Here is a 19,547-nt window from a genome sequence, read left to right as displayed (position 1 = left end):
GAATTGACCCCATATCTTGAAATAAAAATAAACAAACAGGAGAGAGGTTGAGTTACCTCTGAAGTGAGATGAATGACAGGCAGTTTGGAGAATACTTAACATTTCCAGTGTTGTTACAGAGGTCAGGCAGTTTCACAGGAACCTTATTGTTTATTTGCATATAATGCTATAGCATGCCAGTGCACGTTGCTGTATTACAATAAAGTGCCAGGCATAAATTACACACAACCTCCTTTCCTGCAGTCTATTACTAAAATATACTGTGTTATTTTCCATGACACAATATTGTTTCAGAGCTCATAGATTTTGTTTCAAACTGAATAAACCAAGAAATAGCACAAAACTGCAATGTAAAAGAAAAAAAATTAGATACTTAAAGCCCTTTGAGATCTACTGATGAAAAGCTCTATATGTGCTATATATATGAACTAGGGATTATTATTATTATTAGAATAGCATGTGTGGTTACACTAAACAGGTTATAAATTGTAATGCCTAACCACCCTCATGGATGAGGTCGTAAGCTGTTCATGGAGGTCAGTAAGAAATACCCCATAAATGCACTGAGAGATTTTTTTAGCTTCCACTGAAGCATCCAGTTTTGGTCAGTGTTAAAGATTGGGCTGTTCCAGCAAAACAAGTCCTCTGATTTTATGAGTGACAATGAAGTTAAATATTTGGCTTTGTTTAAAAGATGGCTAGTCAAGAGACAGGGAGCAGCGGGAGGGTTGGATGGGTCAGGAGTTCGGGGGGGGCTGTCTGGGGATTGGGGGTGTAAGGTTTGGGGCAGTCAGAGTACAGGTGGGGGGGTCTCAGGAGGGGGCAGTTAGGGGACAAGGCACAGGGAGGCTTAGGTAGGGGGTGGGGTTCTGGAGGGCAGTTAGGAGCAGGGGTCCCAGGACGAGGCAGTCAGGGGACAGGGAGCAGAGGGGTTTAGATAGGTCAGGAGTTCTGGGGGGGGCTGTCAGGGGGTGGGGGTGTGGATAAGGGTTGGGGCAGTCAGGGGACAGGTAGGGGGTAGCGTCCTAGGGGGCCAGTTAGGATGGGGGGAAGGTCTAAGGAGGGGGTAGTCAAGGGACAAGGAGCAGGGAGGCTTAGGTAGGGGGTGGAGTCCTGGGGGGCAGTTAGAGGCAGGGGTCCCAGGAGGGGGCAGTCAGGGGACAAGGAGTGGGGGGGAGGGTTGGGGGTTCTGAGGGGGCGGGAAGTGGGAGGGAGTGGAAGGGGCAGGGCTAGGGCAAGACGGGGGCGGGGCTAGGGCGGGGCTCCTCCCGTCCTCTTTTTTGATTGTTGAAATATGGTAACCCTATTCTGATGGTATGCAGCGAGGTGCAGGGCATATAAACCCTGGCAGAAATCTGGGGGGGCACAGTCATGTGCCCCCCCCCATGCATCGCCTCTGTTTCCTCCATTATTATGTCAGCCCTCTGTTTTCTGCTGGGATTGTCTGTGCCCCTTCAAGTTAAGATCAAGCAGGATAGATTAAGACATTGAAAACAACAGGGTGGGAGCCAGTGGTTGAGGAATTTAAATATCTCCTAGGAGACACCCAGCAACTCTCAAAATTGAGGCCTTATTTCCTATGCCTTTGTCATTTTTTGTGTCTTTTAGGGTAGAATATAAGATATTATTCCTAAAGAAATATATTTTAAAATGGTCTCTCTTCCTTAAGCTTTGCAACCTTTGTCCTATTCCTAATGCCTATGCCATTCTAGAACATAAAGAAATAGACTTGCGGGTCATCAGGTCAGCCAGTCACACACGAGTGACAACAAAAATCAGGCCAAAGTTTAAACAGGTAAGTAAAACCATTATGTGGATCTGGCCAACTGCAGCTATCGCTAACAGATCCACAGGAAAAAAGGATAATGGGCAAAATCCTGAACTCTTTAGACAGTTTTTACTCAGTTGCACCAGCCCTGAGTAGACCAGGGGTAAGATGGGATGCATAGGAGCTGAACAAGACCTGGCTTTAGTTTGGCCCAAATGGCCAGCGAGCTGGGAATCATGCCATTATTCAAGAACTGAGAGTCTGGGCTGGTCATCTGGAACATAAATGCACTATCACGGTGGAAAATTCCATCCCGCATTTGAAACTCCGAAGCAGGCTTGGTGTCTGCATCACCCAAGGTCTGGTAGGTTTGAGTGGTCAGGGTCGCAAGGCAGCAGGGATTGAATGAGTTAGGTCCATGTTCACTGTTCAAGTTAGATGTCTTAAAGATGGTTGAACATGGTGTCATGCAGGACTCAGCAAGTTTATCTGTGTGTGACAGGCCATCTACCATGCTATTTCTTGCATTTGGGCAGTATGTCACAATGAAATCACATCAGGTCTGGCATTGGTTTCGGTTTTGGGCCAAATGGAGGTACTGCAAATTTTTATGGTACATAAGGACCTGGACTGGAAATTGGGCTCCTTCCCAAAAATGAAGCCATTCCTCAAAAGTTGCCTTAATTGCAAGCAGCTCCTTGTCCCAGATGTCATAGTTCCACTTGGCTAGGCTTAGTTTTCTGGATTAGAAAGCAGAAGGGAGGAACTGGCTACTGGGTCTCAATTGTTGGGATAACACTGCTGTTATACTGAAGTTCAGTGCATTGGCCTTCATGATGAAAGGCTTGGTAGAGTCAGGATGGAGAAGGATGGGAGCAGTAGTAAAGACCTTCTTCACCCTGTTGTTGTTGTTAATATTATTTATCATAGTTTCTAGGAGCCCCAGTGACAGATCAGGACCCCATTGTGCAAGGTGCGGTACAAACTGATAGACTCCCCACCTTCCAGTGTGCCATCTTTTTTTAAAATAAACCTGACATTATACTTCAGATTCTTCCCTGGGTTGTTACAGTGTTGCCTTGGCCAATCAGCAAAAGCCAAGGGATTTAATTAAACAGTAAACTGTTACCTTTAAAAATCAAAAGGCAATCAAGCTTATTAATTAAAAACTTCATCGGTTATTTGCCTAAAATAAATATTCCAGTCCTCATTGCATGTTATCACTTACTTGTTTAGTAAGCATGTAGCGCATTTATAGACTTTCTCTCCCATAAATTCTCAGTCATTTTGAGTGTGAGTCTCACAATATTTGGAGAGGTGATTATGGAAGACACACTGCTTTTATATTTTTTAAAAAATAAGTGCAACACCGACCCACTCAGGGGAATCGGCAGTGGGGATCAAACCTGGGATCTCTGGAGCTTAATGCACAAGTTTCTACTGCATGAGCTAAAAGATGCATGGATTAAAAAATGCATGTCTCTTAGCCAAAGCTGTAAATCTGTAGAGCAGGGGTTCTCAAATTGGGGGTCGTGACCCCTCAGGGGGCCGCAAGGTCATTACATGGGGGGTTGCAAGCTGTTAGCTTCCACCCCAAACCCTGTTTCACCTCCAGCATTTATAATAGTGTTAAATATAAAAAATGTGTTTTTAATTTATAAGAAGGGTCCCACTGTAGGGGTCACCAATACAGAAGTTTGAGAAACACTGCTCTAGAGAGTCACCACTAGAGGGGGACAGAGTGCCACTCTGAGCAAGCAGGGGTTACATAAGTTTCTAGCCCTCATGGTTGTGGGGGGAAAACATGAAAATATGACCCTTAAAGGATTAAAAGCAAAAGGCAAATAAGAAGCCAACATTTATTATTTAAAAAAAAATCTCATTATTTTTTAAGCCCCTCTCACAATTTTTTGGGACCTGACTCACGATTTTTCAATACTTGGGGTTGGCAATACTGTTTTTTTTCTCCCATCTGAATGGGACATACTTTCTGGTGCTAAATATCAGGGTCTATAGTGACCATGTTGCTCTGAATCCTGCTTCCCTGGGCTGCCATATCAGGAGTAAATATCATATCCTTGAAGATCCCACTTAGCTCTGCCTCTCCCAATTTATCTGACCATGTCCCTTATTGTGTCACTCTCTATCCTCTCCATTAAGTTACTTATGTTAGCCTTGATGCCCCATACAATCTACTGCTCTCACAACCATCTCTGCTCTATTTTCAGTTGCATCCCTAAACACTGTGTATTTTGCCAGAGCTGTTATGCCAGGCCACTACCATGATCCTTCCCGAAGAGCCCCTTCTGCCTGATGCCTACAAGAAATGAGTCAGATGTTTGTTTAATTAAAAATGTATCCCTTTCCCTATTACGCTACTTCTGTTCTTTGTCCTTTTCATTTGTAAACTCCTCAGGGTAGGCTGTGTCTTTACCTACTCTAATCTAAATAATAATTATGCTAGTAGTCAGAGCTGATTCTAGGCCCAAGTGTGGAGCGATTTCTTGGTATTTTCTTGTGATAAATAGCTTGCTTACTGGTTGCTGTGCTCATAATTTAGCTTCCCCGCTTTCCTCATCTGATTTTTACTTAGGATAGGAAAAGTTGTTAGACCGGCTCTGGGAACACTATGAGTCCATTCCAGAACTGGGTGAAACAGCCTGAGAGCATGGCATCAATTTCTATCTGACATCTCACAAGCACTTTAAAGTATTAAGTGATACAACCTGCAGATCCCAGTTCAGTTATATTTAAATTTGCAGGTTCCAATACACTGATATTAAAATTTACAGATCCCAATTCATTTATTACTCCAACTAATCATACTCTACTAGTAGTACTTGGTTGTATTAGTAATTCCTTTTTTTTTAAATTATTTAATGTTGTAGATTTCCAAGGAAAGCATAATAATAAAAACAATGCAATGTACAGATTAAATAACTATATATAAAGAAAATGTACATGCTTTTACTATCTATTTAGGTTTTTATATGACAGCCATCACTGTAGTAATTAAACACCTCAATAATCCTAATGTCTCCTTGTCCAATAATGATTCAAATATGGGGCCACATGGCATGACAGGAAAAGACCATAAATGTCACAACAGACCACAAATAAAGCTTACCAGACTAGATGATAGAACACAAAAAATAAATTGTAGTATCAATTATTTATTTTAATTAGTAGTGGTGATTATTTAATACGGTCTCGCATGATATTCTTATCGATAAACTAGGCAAATACAATTTAGATGGGGCTACTATAAGGTGGGTGCATAACTGGCTGAATAACCATACTCAGAGAGTTGTTATTAATGGTTCCCAATCCTGCTGGAAAGGCATAACGAGTGGGGTTCCGCAGGGGTCTGTTTTGGGACCAGCTCTGTTCAATATCTTCATTAACGACTTAGATATTGGCATAGAAAGTACGCTTATTAAGTTTGCGGATGATACCAAACTGGGAGGGATTGCAACTGCTTTGGAGGACAGGGTCATAATTCAAAATGATCTGGACAAATTGGAGAAATGGTCTGAGTTAAACAGGATGAAGTTTAACAAAGACAAATGCAAAGTGCTCCACTTAGGAAGAAAAAATCAGTTTCACATATACAGAATGGGAAGAGACTGTCTAGGAAGGAGTACGGTAGAAAGGGATCTAGGGGTTATAGTGGACCACAAGCTAAATATGAGTCAACAGTGTGATGCTGTTGCAAAAAAAGCAAACATGATTCTGGGATGTATTAACAGGTGTGTTGTGAGCAAGACACAAGAAGTCATTCTTCCGCTCTACTCTGCTCTGGTTAGGCCTCAGCTGGAGTATTGTGTCCAGTCCTGGGCACCGCATTTCAAGAAAGATGTGGAGAAATTGGAAAGGGTCCAGAGAAGAGCAACAAGAATGTTTAAAGGTCTTGAGAACATGACCTATGAAGGAAGGCTGAAAGAATTGGGTTTGTTAAGTTTGGAAAAGAGAAGACTGAGAGGGGACATGATAGCAGTTTTCAGGTATCTAAAAGGGTGTCATAAGGACGAGGGAGAAAACTTGTTCATTTTAGCCTCTAAGGATAGAACAAGAAGCAATGGGCTTAAACTGCAGCAAGGGAGGTCTAGGTTGGACATTAGGAAAAAGTTCCTAACTGTCAGGGTGGTTAAACATTGGAATAAACTGCCTAGGGAGGTTGTGGAATCTCCATCTCTGGAGATATTTAAGAGTAGGTTAGATAAATGTCTATCAGGGATGGTCTAGACAGTATTTGGTCCTGCCATGAGGGCAGGGGACTGGACTCGATGACCTCTGGAGGTCCCTTCCAGTCCTAGAATCTATGAATCTATGAATAATACTGATTGGGAAAAATTCTTTTGCCCGACACTTCCTCTCTCTTCCTTTTCTGCTGTAGATCTCTCTTGATTTGTGCAATTTACTTTAGAGGACTATCCTCCCCACCATCTGGAACAGAAAAGAGCTTCACATTTCATCCAGGTCCCCTGCTGCCAGTGCAAGCAAACTGACTTTTGTAAAATATCCAGTGTTGAGCGGGACCGCAAATGGTCGTACAAGGTCTTTTCCTTCTGAATTCTGTGTATCTGCGGGTGGAGTATCTTTGTGTGTGGCGGGGGGGGGGGGAGGGAGGGGGAGCGGAGACTCTGGCGTTGTTCTTAAAGTAAATGGCACAGATCAAGAGCATTTTAGGAGAGAGGAGACAGCATGTGACCAGTGTAAAGGGACTGTCCTGATGGCTATTCCCAGAGATGTCAGAAGAAGCCCTTTTGGGGTAACTACTGCTTCCCAGTGGCTGCTGTGTCCGATTCAGCCCTGGACGCGCAGTATCTACAGGTTGGAGGGTTACATACGTTCGCTCCTCCCCGAGCCTTCCTGTCGGTGCTGTTTTTCCGGCACTGGTCGGCGATGCCTCGCAGGCATGCAGGGGTTTATTTATCGTGGGTGTGTTAATAGCTCCCCGAGCCTGGGCTTTCACTTCCTTTTTCATGAACAGTGCCCATTACTAAGTAGAGGCTGGCCGCCCAGGGAGGCGCGGGGAGCCCCTGTGGGCTGGAAGGTGTGGATGTGAGGTCCGTGTACCACGCCTGCTTTGCTTTTCAGTAAATACTAACCAGGTGCCTCTCTCCGGGCGGGTGTCCGCTTCCCACTGCTGCCGCTGCCCAACCTGCGGCTGCGTCAACTCAGCGACACAAGGCGGCATCACAATATGCAACTTAGAGACCTCCGACTTCAGCGAGAGCCATAAAAACTTGATCCGGCCCCGGGGCTGCTCAGAGCGGACCGCCCGCCCGCCGGCCCCTTGCGGAGAGGGGCAGGGAGCGGCGTGGGCGCCTCGGCTGGGCTCCTTTCCACCCCTGTCTCCTGCTCCCCCCTCGCGGTGGGCTTTCCCTGTCCCGCGGGGGCTCTACTGAGCTCCCCGGCCCCCTCCCCTGTGCGCAGGGGGCTCGGCTGGCCCCCGCTGCTGTGTGTGCACAGCGCCTTGTTGATCCCCTTGCCTCTCTCCCTGCCCCCCTAGCCGCTGCTCCCCCGCCCCCAGCCTCTCCTCCGGCTCTCTTCTCTCTCCCGGCTCCAGACCCCGGTTGTGCGTGTGTCTGGGGGGGATCCCCGTTTCCCAAGCAGCGCTGTGTGCGCCCCCACCCCGCCTGCTCCTCCATGGCAGGGCACGAGTGGGACTGGTTTCAGCGGGAGGAGCTGATCGGGCAGATTAGCGACATCCGAGTGCAAAACCTCCAAGGTAAATATCCCTATATTGCGCCCCCCTCCCCCAGTGTTGTGCTCCCAGATGGATTCGATTTGGGGCTTTGAAAACTCCGGTTCCGTTCCCCTCTCCCTCCTGCCTGCCCCGTTCCGGCCGTGCGCTGACCTCACCGTTTCCTTTGGTCTAGCTTGGGAGACAAACGTGTGTGTGGCATTTGTGCATTGGATCGGGGCGCGCACGGGGCTCCCTCGGAGGTTGGGCAGGGAGGGGAAGGGTGATTGCTGGGGGGGGGAGGTCAGATTTGTATTTAATTTTCTTTCCTGCTTTGCTTGGGACCTGCAGAAGGAGCCTCTGTATTGTAGGGGAGAATGGGAGAACAACAATGTGTTAGTGCTGGACGTTCACGTTCGGACAGGTTAGATTAATGGCACGGTACAAAAGGGGGCAGTGTTATGGCACTCATGGCAGTGGTGAGATCTCAAGGGTGGAGAAGTTTCTGCAGCAGGGTGCAGGGGGCACCTAGCCTGGCGCTGTGATTCAGGGATCTCCCTAAACGAAAGACAGCCTGGACAAAAATCACAGCAAGAAATGATCAGGCTTTTCACTAGCGGAAGGAAACAAACAAGAAAGGGAGGGCAGTGTGTGTAAGAGGTAGAAAGGGGGCTGGGAAAGTTGCTGAGGTGACAACAGTAGGTTGTTACTTTCAGGCAGTGCTTCCTTCACTACCCAGTCACATTCCTGAAATAATAACAGCTGGCTAATGTCCTCTTCCTTTGGGGAGGACCTACATTTTGGGAGGGCTAGAAGTCTCAGCCTGCCAAGGTTTCAAATGGGGTGAAGACACAAAAGGAGAGGCCCACATTCTGAACTGCAGAAAGATAACATAGGGAATCACCCTGACAGAATGCTTGGGCTCTTTTGTTTTAACTCTGGATAAAGATAGTCCTAACCTTAATGTAAAGTCATTCATTTAGATAATAATTAATAAACAGTGAGCTAACACTGTGTTTTGGGAGGCCAGAGATCATAACACAAAATTTGATTCTGCATTGTTGGGGTACGTGGGAGCTTTGCCTTTGAGTTCAATTGGAGTGTATTCAAAGTGCTTTACACACTTTTGGGCAAATTCTGCTCAGTTGCCCTGGTGTAAAATTTGGAGTAACTCAGCTGAAGTTAATACTGTCACTTCAGATTTACACTAGTGTAACCGTACAGAATTTAGCCCACCATCTGATTAAAAAAAGGTCACATACCCCCCTGTGAGCTACTGTCGAATAAGCATAAGCAGAGCTGATACACTGACTATCAGATACTTTTGCTATCTTTCTGTGGGACATACTAGCTATACTGAGATATAACTATTACCATTAAATAGTACAGCCCCGATAAACTGTTTTCTCCAAAGTTATGTTTGCCCCTCTCCAATTACCCATGGTTGGCAGAGATAATGTGAACTGATGTAACCGTAAAGAGCAGCTCTGCTGTGCAGGGATAGGAAAACAATTTGTTTAATGTAACCTACCAATCATCTTAATCAACAATTTGCATTAAACTGAGATATAAACTCTATCTCCTATTAAAATAAAAGGCTTGGATTATAGGCCATTATTTCTTGCTGTTGATGCCTAATGATATGAAAGTAATACATGTTGGAAGAGACATTGCATTTGCTGGAAGGTGGTTTTATTACATAATATATTGTATTTAATTTACCTGGGAGGAGACCAAAACCAGCCTTTCTGTTAGCTATCCATTTGTGGAAGTGCAGGTGAATTTTAATTAGAGATGGGCTCATTTCACAAAATGGTGATCTGCATTTTGAACACTCCAATATTCAGATTTTGAATTTATCCAAATTTTGGGGGGTTGTGGTTGAGTCAGTCTCTAGTTTTAGCAATCCTTCATTACAATATAATTGCAGTATTTCACCCACTCTTGGTTATCTCTCTTCCACTGACAATTAACATGGACTGTCTGAACCCATTCCCCTCAAATCCCCCGAATGACCCAACTTTATAACTATCCGCTGATTATATACAATAAGATTTTACCCTAAAATTCACTGGTGTATTTTTGAGGAAAAGATTCCATAAAAGAAAATTAATTAAAAATGTATCACCCCTTCTTTTCTTTACCTCCTAATCATTTGTTTAAGAATGAATTAAACTTCATTACCCTCTGTGAAACTTAAAGATACAGAGACAGACTGTTCTAGAGAGCCTCGCTCTTAAAATTCCTACAGTCCTGCAGTGGAATAGCCTATCCTGTGGGGCAAATTCCGTTGGATAACACTGAGTTCACGAAAAACCACGTTCCCTTCTTACAATATAAGAGGAATTCTGAATATTAGTTGTCATCTCACTGCATGTACCACTATAAGATATTTGAAAGACATGTCTTACCTTAGCTATTAAAGGGGGAAAAGGCATCAGATGAGGATATGTACAATGGCTTAGTTCTAGCATAAATAATAATACTTAGCACTTATATATTACCTTTAAATCATAGATCTCATATAACTTTATAAAAGTGAATAAGAATTATTCTCTACATTTTACAAATGGGGAGAACCTGGCACTCAGAGAGTTTAAGAGACTTGCTCAGCATCACCCAGGAACTCAGTGGCAGATCCAGAAATAAAGCCCAAGGCCCGGACTCTCAAAGATACTTAGGTGCCTACATTACATTGATTTCAATGGGAGTTAGGTGCCTAAATACCTTTGAGGATCAGAACCTGAGTCTCCTGCCTTTCAGTCTAGTGCAGGGGTCGGCAACTTTTCAGAAGTGGTGTGCCGTGTCTTCATTTATTCACTCTAATTTAAGGTTTCACGTGCCAGTAATACATTTTAACGTTTTTAGAAGGTCTCTTTCTATAAGTCTATAATATACAACTAAACTATTGCTGTATGTAAACTAAATAAGAGTTTTAAAATGTTTAAGAAGCTTCATTTAAAATTAAATTAAAATGCAGAGCCCCTGGCCAGGACCCAGGCAGTGTGAGTGCCACTGAAAATCAGCTCCCATGCTGCCTTTGGCACGGGTGCCATAGGTTGCCTACCCCTGGTCTAGTGCAATATGCACTGTAACATGCTGCCTCGCTGAGAATAATTTTTTTTAAAAAAGGGCAAGATGTTGATTTCAGTTACACGTGTCTGAGAACAGAATTTGGCCCTCTGTTTATAAATCTCAGTTCTATCCAAATCTAAAATTTTTATAAAGCACCAGTACTATATTAGTTGCAGAATCTATAAAGACGCCTATCAGTATTCTAAAGAGTTTATGAATATTTATAAATATTTGTGGAATAGATACACTGTTTCAATCTGTATTGATACACCTATTGTTTATTTAAGTAGGCCCAATCTTTTTTTCACATTGGGATGCATGCTTTTATTGTAGCAAGGCTTAAAAATGATTTGAAATATTTTGTGCCCAATCTTGGCTTCACTGAAGTGAGTGGGAGTTTTGCCCTTAACTTCAAATGCCCTCTCATTCTGTTTCACGGATGAAGATTTATTTTCTTTTTTTAAATTGCTAATGTAATTCTTGCAATTGAACTTTATTTTGAACCTTTGTAGTTCTGTTGTAACTAAACTGTGAAATTTTGATCTCACAAACTATCTGAACTCTGCACTTATAGTTCATGATTTCATCAGAATCTCTCTCTCTCTCCGGTTTTATAATTCACTGTAATGTAATTTACATGTTAAAAATCCCTGTGTAAATTAAAATTGCTAGTTGGCCAAGCAGTGCTTAATCTGTAATGAAAAAGGTTCTGGAGCCCAAGCAATTTTTTTACTTTCATAGATGCAGCAAGCCCAGAGGTGTCGGGGCTATGAACTGCCAAGCCTAGAGGTGCTGGGGCTATGAGCTGCCAAGCGTAGAGATGCCGGGGCTTAGCCCTGGCATAAATTAAGCACTGAGGTCTTGCCAGTTACTGGAATTGATCTGCTCTCCTTTTACACAACTTTCTACAGTGATGTGGTTCCAATAATTACTCTCGATTTATACATTGGTCTGAGAGCAGAATTAGGCCTGATAACTGTACACTTCTATTAAAAATTGATTGGGGTAGATTATAGTGTGCTAACATTCTTGCTTTTTTACTAAAAGATTAAAACTGGCACAGCCATTGGCGAAAGCTGCTAACCACTGCGACTACTGAAACACGGTATATAAGAAAATAAATGCCAGTTTTAAAAATGGAACTGCCAGCTGGACGTTTAGACATGGCCATATGCTGATGGGTTTTTACTTTCCCTTTTTATTAAAAACTCCTATTTTCAATGTTTTAAAATAGGAAGTGATAGTAAAAGGCCATCTCAGGTAAATGCTGCTAAAAGCTACAAGAATATTTTCCATTTTAGATAAGAGAACCAGGAGTGATTTCAGGGCATAGACTCAGAAAAGTGACAATCTAAGGGAAAGAAAAAATGTGGAATAAGTACCTGGCTTGTTGACATACAAATCACTGAAGCGTCTCTCTCCTATTTTTTTTTTTTTTTTATGATGCAGCTAGGTGCCTTTGATATATTTATATCCTTGTGCTATTTGCTCGGTTCATAAATTCTCTGTACCAAATTCCTCTAAACACCAAAAAGAAAAGAAAAAATGCACTGAATGTCTGAGTACATCATAAAGCGGTGGAATGCTCAACAATTAATTTTCAGCGAAGAGAAGAAGATTATTTTTATCACAATAACAGCAAGAACATTTTGTTACAACATATGAATATTTTAACATCTTCCCAACAGGAAGGTTAGTTTAGGCATATTCAAAAATGGCCATATGAGTGAGTGTGCTCATTTGCCTAGCTTTATTCACTAGAATGAAGCAACATCTGTTAAAGAAAATAATTCCTGAAAGAATATTTTTGACTGTGATCCAGTGCTCTGTAATAGTCTGAGTAATGTATATTATACTGTACACATCTTTCCCTACATTAGCTAGAATGATATATGTAGAGAAGGACACTTCTGTAGTCAGAGGTTTTATGCACCTTTAGGAAGTTAGTACTATAGCAGTTATTGAAAACTGTGCTCTTCATTTCTTATGATTTTAACACTCTGTACGAATCCTGGGTAATAGAGTTCTATGGTTGTTAAGATGTGAGATGAGTGGACCAGAATCAGAATGCATGGGTCCTTTTCCTCACTGTGCCACAGATTCAGGTTCTGATTCAATTGAAATCCATGGGAATCTTTCTGTTGATTTCAGTAGGCTTTGGGTCAGGCCCTCAATGTCTAATTTTGGGCAAGTCATTTCGAGCCACCTTTTCAAGGGTCCACTAATTTTGGGTGTCTCATGTTTTGGGTACTCAACTTAAGACTTGGACCTGCTTTTCAGAAGTGTTGCACACCCACAATCCCAGTTGTAGCCAATATGAGCTTCAAATGCCCAGCACTTCTAAATAATGAGGCCATATGTGTCTCAAGTCAGACACCTAAAAACAGAGATTTTCAGAATTAGTGGATTGTTTTTTAAAATGTTGACCTCTCTGTCTCTTTGTTTACCAATATGTATATTGGTTATAATAATACCTACAATGGTCACCCTTAAAAAATAGTTGCCTTTTTGTAGTTATTACTAGTTATAGCAGTGTGCATTTCAGATATAGGGAATATATCTCAAACAGATAGAACTTTTCCAGATTGAGTAACCTGATTTCAAAGTAACTGCTTGCAGAGTAAAGTAGTCAGTGAGGGTGAGAAATCTGGGACTTAATGTTTGTAAAGTGCATTTGGAGTGAGAAATCTGGGACTTAATGTTTGTGAAGTGCATTGGAAACCTTGGATGAAAAGTGCTGTAGAACTGTGAATTAATTTAGTTTTTGTATGGAATAATAATGTTAAATGCACCTCTCAACCTGTGAGGGCCTAAATGTGGAACATAGTGTATGACAAAGACCCAAATAGAGAGATTTAAAAAAAAAAAGTTAATGCAGGAAACATAAAGTTTAGCGGATTAATTCCTCTATTGTAAATATCTCTGTATCCTCAGTTTCATAGTTTCAGCTGTAAACATGAAGGAAGACCACATCTGTATGGAATGTAGGAAACTATGGCATTAAAAAGGATGAAGTCTCTCAAAATGAGAGACAAGTAAGCAGTGGGAGTTAAGAGAAAGGTAAAATTGCATGTTTAATTACTCACTAGCCAGGAATTGACAAAATCAAGACCTCTTTGTTCCAAGTAATCCAAAAGACAGAGGGCCTGATTCTCCATTCAGTTATATGTAAAACTGGTGTAGTGTCTTCTGTGCTGGGCCATGGATTCAATATTTATTCACAAGGAGGAATGTCACCTGCTTAGGCACCAGTTCCACAAGGTACTTAAGGATGTGGCTAACTTTAAGCATGAGGATATTTTGCTGATGACAGTCACCAACACCATGTCCTGTTTCTTTCCATGTAGACTTTCCATACAAATTTTGACAAGGCCCAACCCCACTCACTTGTCTAATGAGACCTGGTGAGGTCACACACCTAGGTAGGTTGGCTGTAGTTAAAAGGACAGTGTCAGTTTAAAAGTCACATTTTTAAACAACAAATGTTGTTACAAAACTCAAAGCACCATATTAAAACTGAAAGAGATTTAGAAAGCTAATATACTTGTCACTCTTTCTGCTATTTTTTTTTTTTTTTTTTTTTGCATTTCTAGTTAGCTTGGACAAAAATACAGATCAGTGAATTTCAATTACATTTAAAGAAAATTGCGAGGCTATTTTACTTTCTTGTTCTCAAAAACAACTCTACAGTATTTGTATTTGCAAACACTAAAAAGGAACGTTTAAAAAATCCTTTCAGTTGGAATTAAGGGAAAGCCCCTAAATTTGGTGCTTTATTTGACCTAACATTGTCCTTTAAAATACCAGTGTGATTATGTGCAGTGATGATCAAAGTTACAACTATTATAGGGCAGATGTTAAGGGCAGATCAGGAGAAGGAATGGGAGGAAAAAAAGAGCCACAGAATATTATCTTTCACTTCATTTATAAGTCAAATGGATTTTCAAAATTCACATATTATGGAAAAAAAATACCAGATAAGCAGTCATATATGTATCAAGGAGGGTGTGGTAAATGATGTCACTGGAACATTTAGATAAGTAACAGACCTATGATATACGGTTGCTTATCTGTTATGCTATTTTTATCTATCTCCAGGTAAATACTGTGAATGCAGGTTACTATAATGATCACTGGAATTGTAGGATGGATTTGACTTCATCATAATTGTTGCATATTTCTGTACAAACAGCCGAGCTACATTGTAGAGCTCAGTTTGAGGATTTAAAGTAACAGTCACAACTTTAATCATCCTCTTCTAATGCAGCTCATAACAGCAAAGCCAGGATTTCTGCAGAATGAGAGTTTATGAGGGTGTAATTCTGGAAGCAGACAGGATTTCTAATTCCAGTCAGAAATCCCATCAGAGATCCTGCTGAACCTGAAAAGATGTGATCAATAATACTTAATGGGGATTGCGATCTCTGCACACAATACTCTGTTTGATGGTAGGACTCAAGATGTAATCATTAAAATAGTATAGTGCTTAGGGAATGCTGCTAGCTGGGCTGAACTAATATTGACATACACAAAAAATATTAAGGGCCTGATTCTGGCTTCACAGGGCTTTTACACTGGCATAACTGGAGTTCCTCCTGATTTACATTAGTATAGTTCAGAGCATAATAAGACCCAGTGACTATATAAAATCTGAAAAATGTTGAATTCATTTCTATACCCTTCATATTGCAGTCTTGCAGATCTATTTGTTTATAAAATATCTGCATAACCTCTCCCCCACAAGATTATGATCAAATTGAAATATTTGTCTTTCAAGATGGGTATTTTTCTTTTTAAGGTGGCTTGTTTGTGGATAACCTGGATCTCAGATCTGGTTAGCTGCCAAAAAAAATACTGTATATACTCGATCATAAGCCAGTTGATTTATAAGTTGACCCCTCTCCCCCAAGATGGATAAGTAAAAATGGCAAATTTTTATGACCCATTCATAAGCTGACCCTATAATTCAGGGGTCGGCAAACTTTGGCTCCTGGCCCATCAGGATAAGCCGGTGGCAGGCCTCGACGGTTTGTTTACCTCGAGCGTCCGCAGGCACAGAGGTAAACCTAAGTAAACAAAGTGTCCCAGCGCACCAGCTGCTTACCCTGACGGGCCGGGACAGCAACTGAAGGGGAAATTTGAGGGGGAGAAGCTGGGGGTCAGGGGAATAACCCCTATGACCACCTCCCACATGACCCCACCCCTAACCTGGGACCTCCCCACATGACCCCTCTCCGTGTAACCCCGCCCCACCCCTAGCCCGGGATCCCCACACTCTCCCTATCCCATCCCTTCCCATTGACCTGATTCTGGCTGTGCTGCCTCTCCTTGCCCCCTCTGTTGGGGGGAGGGGCTGTGTCTCTCTCTCTCTCTCTACCCGTTCATAAGCCGACCCCCTTCTTTGATGCTTCCCTTTTTTACTATAAAAATTCGGCTTATGAATGAGTATATACGGTATATTGTTGTCCCAATTTTTTTTATCTTGACATAATTAACCATGTGAGTGGAGGAGGAACTTTGCAAACTAGCAGGTTGGGCAGGCAAATCCTTCGCTTCTGCTCTTCAGTATCATTTACAAAGAAAGTAAGGTGGAACACCTGTTTTACATGGAGCCTCTGGTAAATTTCCTGTTTAGTCAGGCCCCAGTCCTGCAGTTTGATCCAGGCGTGTGGACTCTGGTACATGTGGTGAGCCTCACTGATTTCAATGGGACTCCACACATATCAGCCATTTCTGAGTTCTGTTAAAGTCAGTGGAGTTCTTCACAAGCATAGGGCCCTGCTGAGGTAGACTGTAGCATTGAGGCCTCAATATGCACAGGGATTTTAAATACAAGATCAATAACTTGTCTGGTAGGCAGTTAGGAGTCTAACTCCACTGGAGCATTCAGCCCCAAGTTACTATATTTCCCTTGTCCATACCAGGCCTGTGGTTGTGCCAGGCAGTAAAATTCTTCAACTTTTGACACTTTGGACACTGTGGGCCTGGTTTAATGTCCTTGTTGCAGTTGCAGGCTAGCTGCACTTCTTTCTCTTCCTGGTCTGTCTGAGTGCACCCCTTCTGGGGTCAGGCCTTGTGCCTTTACTATCTTGTGGTAGAATTCCATAGTTCTCTCACTCTTAGGGTACGTCTATATCAGGGGTTGGCAACGTTCGGCACGCGGCTCGCCAGGGTAAGCACCCTGGCGGGCCGGGCCAGTTTTATTTACCTGCTGACGCAGCAGGTTCGGCTGATCGCAGCCCCCACTGGCCGCGGTTCGCCGTCCCGGGCCAGTGGGGACGGCGAGAAGCGGCGCGGGCGAGCGATGTGCTGGCCACGGCTTCTCGCCGCCCCCATTGGCCCGGGACGGCGAACTGCGGCCAGTGGGGGCCGCGATCGGCCGAACCTGCTGCGTCAGCAGGTAAATAAAACTGGCCCGGCCCGCCAGGGTGCTTACCCTGGCGAGTCGCGTGCCGAAAGTTGCCAACCCCTGGTCTATACTTACCTCCGGGTTCGGCGGTAAGCAATCGATCTTCTGGGATCGATTTATCGTGTCTTGTCTAGACACGATAAATCGATCCCGGAAGTGCTCGCCGTCAACACCGGTACTCCTGCTCTGCAAGAGGAGTACGCGGAGTCGACGGGGAAGCCTGCCTGCCGCGTGTGGACCTGCGGTAAATACCTTGTAGTTCGAACTAAGATACTTCGACTTCAGCTACGTTATTCACGTAACTGAAGTTGCGTATCTTAGTTCGAACTGGGGGGTTAGTGTGGACCAGCCCTTAGACCAGGCTCTGGGTCACGGTACCCTTTGTATTGACAATGCTTACTGAATTCTAGCACCTGTGGTTCTTCCTGGCAGGAGTCTGTGACTAGTGGTGAATATAGTGATCAGACAGTCTTCTTAAACCAAAGTATTGTTTATTTTGTAGTCAGAACAAAGCATTTGAAAACAACCAACGGTTGACATGGGTGTCTATCTTACCCAAAGACTTCCCATCCCCTCCTGCTGGTAACCTAGCTTCTTCAGACACCACCAGCAGCGTGTCAAGTGTCTCCAGCTGGTTCCCCTGAACAACTCCCCCACCTTCTTGAGAAAATGTTCTTTTAAAAAAAAAAAACTGCCACAGTTATTTTGATATCCAGTGTGCACGGGCATTTTCCTATCCTGGTGCTGTCTCTTAACAACCCTCTAGTGTTGCTGAGTGATGGCTTAGTTTGAGCCATTCCTTTTCCTTCATGCCTGTTTTTCCCCTATGGTCCTGTATTAGGAAAAATCACATATTGATTCAGTAAACATCCCAATGGCCAGGTCAACATACAGGATTCATCAATTACTACAGAGCAGCTCCAATTCAGTCACAGCCGCTACTTCCATTGGTTTCAAGGGGCTTTTGATTAAGCTTTGTGTGTGCAACCAAAGTGCAGCTACTGCTCTTATGCATGGATTCTATTAATTTTGTGCACTGAAGGGTACATATAACCCTATGTCATTTCCATCTTGGTCATTGTAAAGAAACTCCCTATTGATATCAGTGAGGGTAGAATATGTCTAGGGCCCAATTCTCCTCTCACACACTGGTGTAAAGATGGAATAATTCCACTATCAGTTGGGTTACACCAGTGGAAAATAAGTGTGAGTGAGAGGAGAACCAGGTCCCCAATGTTCAAAGTCCTTTAAAAATAAAAATATCCATTGGTGCATGGTTAATTCTGTTAAAACACTGATTCCCCATTAGAATGGTCCTTAATACACAGCGCTTTCTAGCTTTTATTGGCATTCGTTATAAATTCCTTCTTTTTGACATGAACTGTGGTTATAATATTTTATTTATAAACGTTATATATTTATTAATTTATAAAGTCCCCACTTCAGAAATAGTATCTGGGACTCTGCATATAAGGAACAAAAATTAAATCTATTTGGGCTGAGTGCCCAGAGACAGTAGCAAGACAAACAAAGTGGGCAAACAGGAAAAAATGTCCTTAAAGGGAAGAGCCACTACAAAGAGGAGGGACGCCAAAATACCCTAACCTATACTGATTCCAACAGGGAGGCCTCTTCAGTCACAGGCTTGAAGACAGTTCAATACCTTCACTTCCATAGACGGGGTCTCTGAACCAAAAAGACCCTGCCCACTTCAGATAGAACTCTGGGACAGTGAGGATGGATAACCCACTGACCTGTGGTGGCTTTTAGGGAGAAAAGGAGATTTTGGAAGTTAATACTTAAGTACCTCTGGCTTAGGCTATTAAAATAATATCCAAAATATCTCTGGTTTTCTGAGATGGTGCAGAGTGTAGTGGATTAAGCACAAGCCAGGGAATCAGGAGACCTTCTTGGGGTCTTGTCCAGGCTCTGCTGTGACTTGCTGTGTGGCCTTAGGTACTTGTCTGGCTCAGTTTCCCCATCTGTAATATGATTATTATAATTTCCTGCCTCATAGAGGTTTTGTAAGGATTAGTTAGTTAATATTTATAAACGTGTTGAAGATGTATGGCACTGCACTAAGTGTTATTCCTAGGAGAATTTGGTGAGTGGTGTAAAATGTAAACTCCTATTTTCTAGTAGAACATTATGTGCTAACTGAAGTACAACTCCTGGAGACTTAAAATTTCACCTGTCCAGCAGGGCATTTCCTGCCCTTAAGGTTCCACCTGTTTGGCCAGGGATTTACTGGGCCTGCTTCTACTGTAAATCCTGAGAGGCTTCAGTGGAGTAAGTTGGAATTTACACCAGTGTAACTAGGAGCAGAATCTGGCCTCTGCCCTTAAAATGCCATCTGTCAGCAGGGGATTTCCTGTCCTTGATGGTGAATTACATTGAATAATATTTAGTTCTTGTTTTTTTCTTTATAAAAGACCCTTCCTTATGGCAGAACAAGGCATCATTTTGAAACACTGGGACTCTTGCATGAGCTCTTCCTTTTTTCTCAGTTTTTGAAACACATTTGTTTAGAAGGACATAAAGTTGGAAGGTTAAAAAGAGTTTTTGTTCTGTTCCCTTATAGGAGTTGATACAGTTATTGACCTTGG

At 42.7% G+C, this 19,547-nt stretch overlaps 1 protein-coding gene across 5 annotated transcripts in view; it reads left to right on the top strand.

Moving 5' to 3' along the window:
* The window catches only part of CLMN (calmin), a 128,167-nt gene that overhangs the window by 15,433 nt on the left and 93,187 nt on the right, over positions 1 to 19,547 (top strand). Inside the window, exons 1-2 of one of the 5 annotated variants that reach the window (XM_008165762.4) lie at positions 6,647 to 6,837; positions 7,341 to 7,502. The exons of 1 other annotated variant lie outside the window; for it this stretch is intronic. In XM_008165762.4, the coding sequence (XP_008163984.2) occupies positions 7,421 to 7,502 (82 nt within the window). In that variant the 5' untranslated portion in view covers positions 6,647 to 6,837; positions 7,341 to 7,420. 3 more of the 5 variants (XM_065593547.1, XM_042858678.2, XM_065593545.1) reach the window with 3 other exon arrangements.

Source organism: Chrysemys picta, chromosome 4, assembly GCF_011386835.1.
Source record: "Chrysemys picta bellii isolate R12L10 chromosome 4, ASM1138683v2, whole genome shotgun sequence".
NCBI classification, from domain to species: domain Eukaryota; kingdom Metazoa; phylum Chordata; order Testudines; family Emydidae; genus Chrysemys; species Chrysemys picta.
Note: the sequence above shows the minus strand (reverse complement) of the source record. Positions and strands in the feature narration are given on the sequence as shown.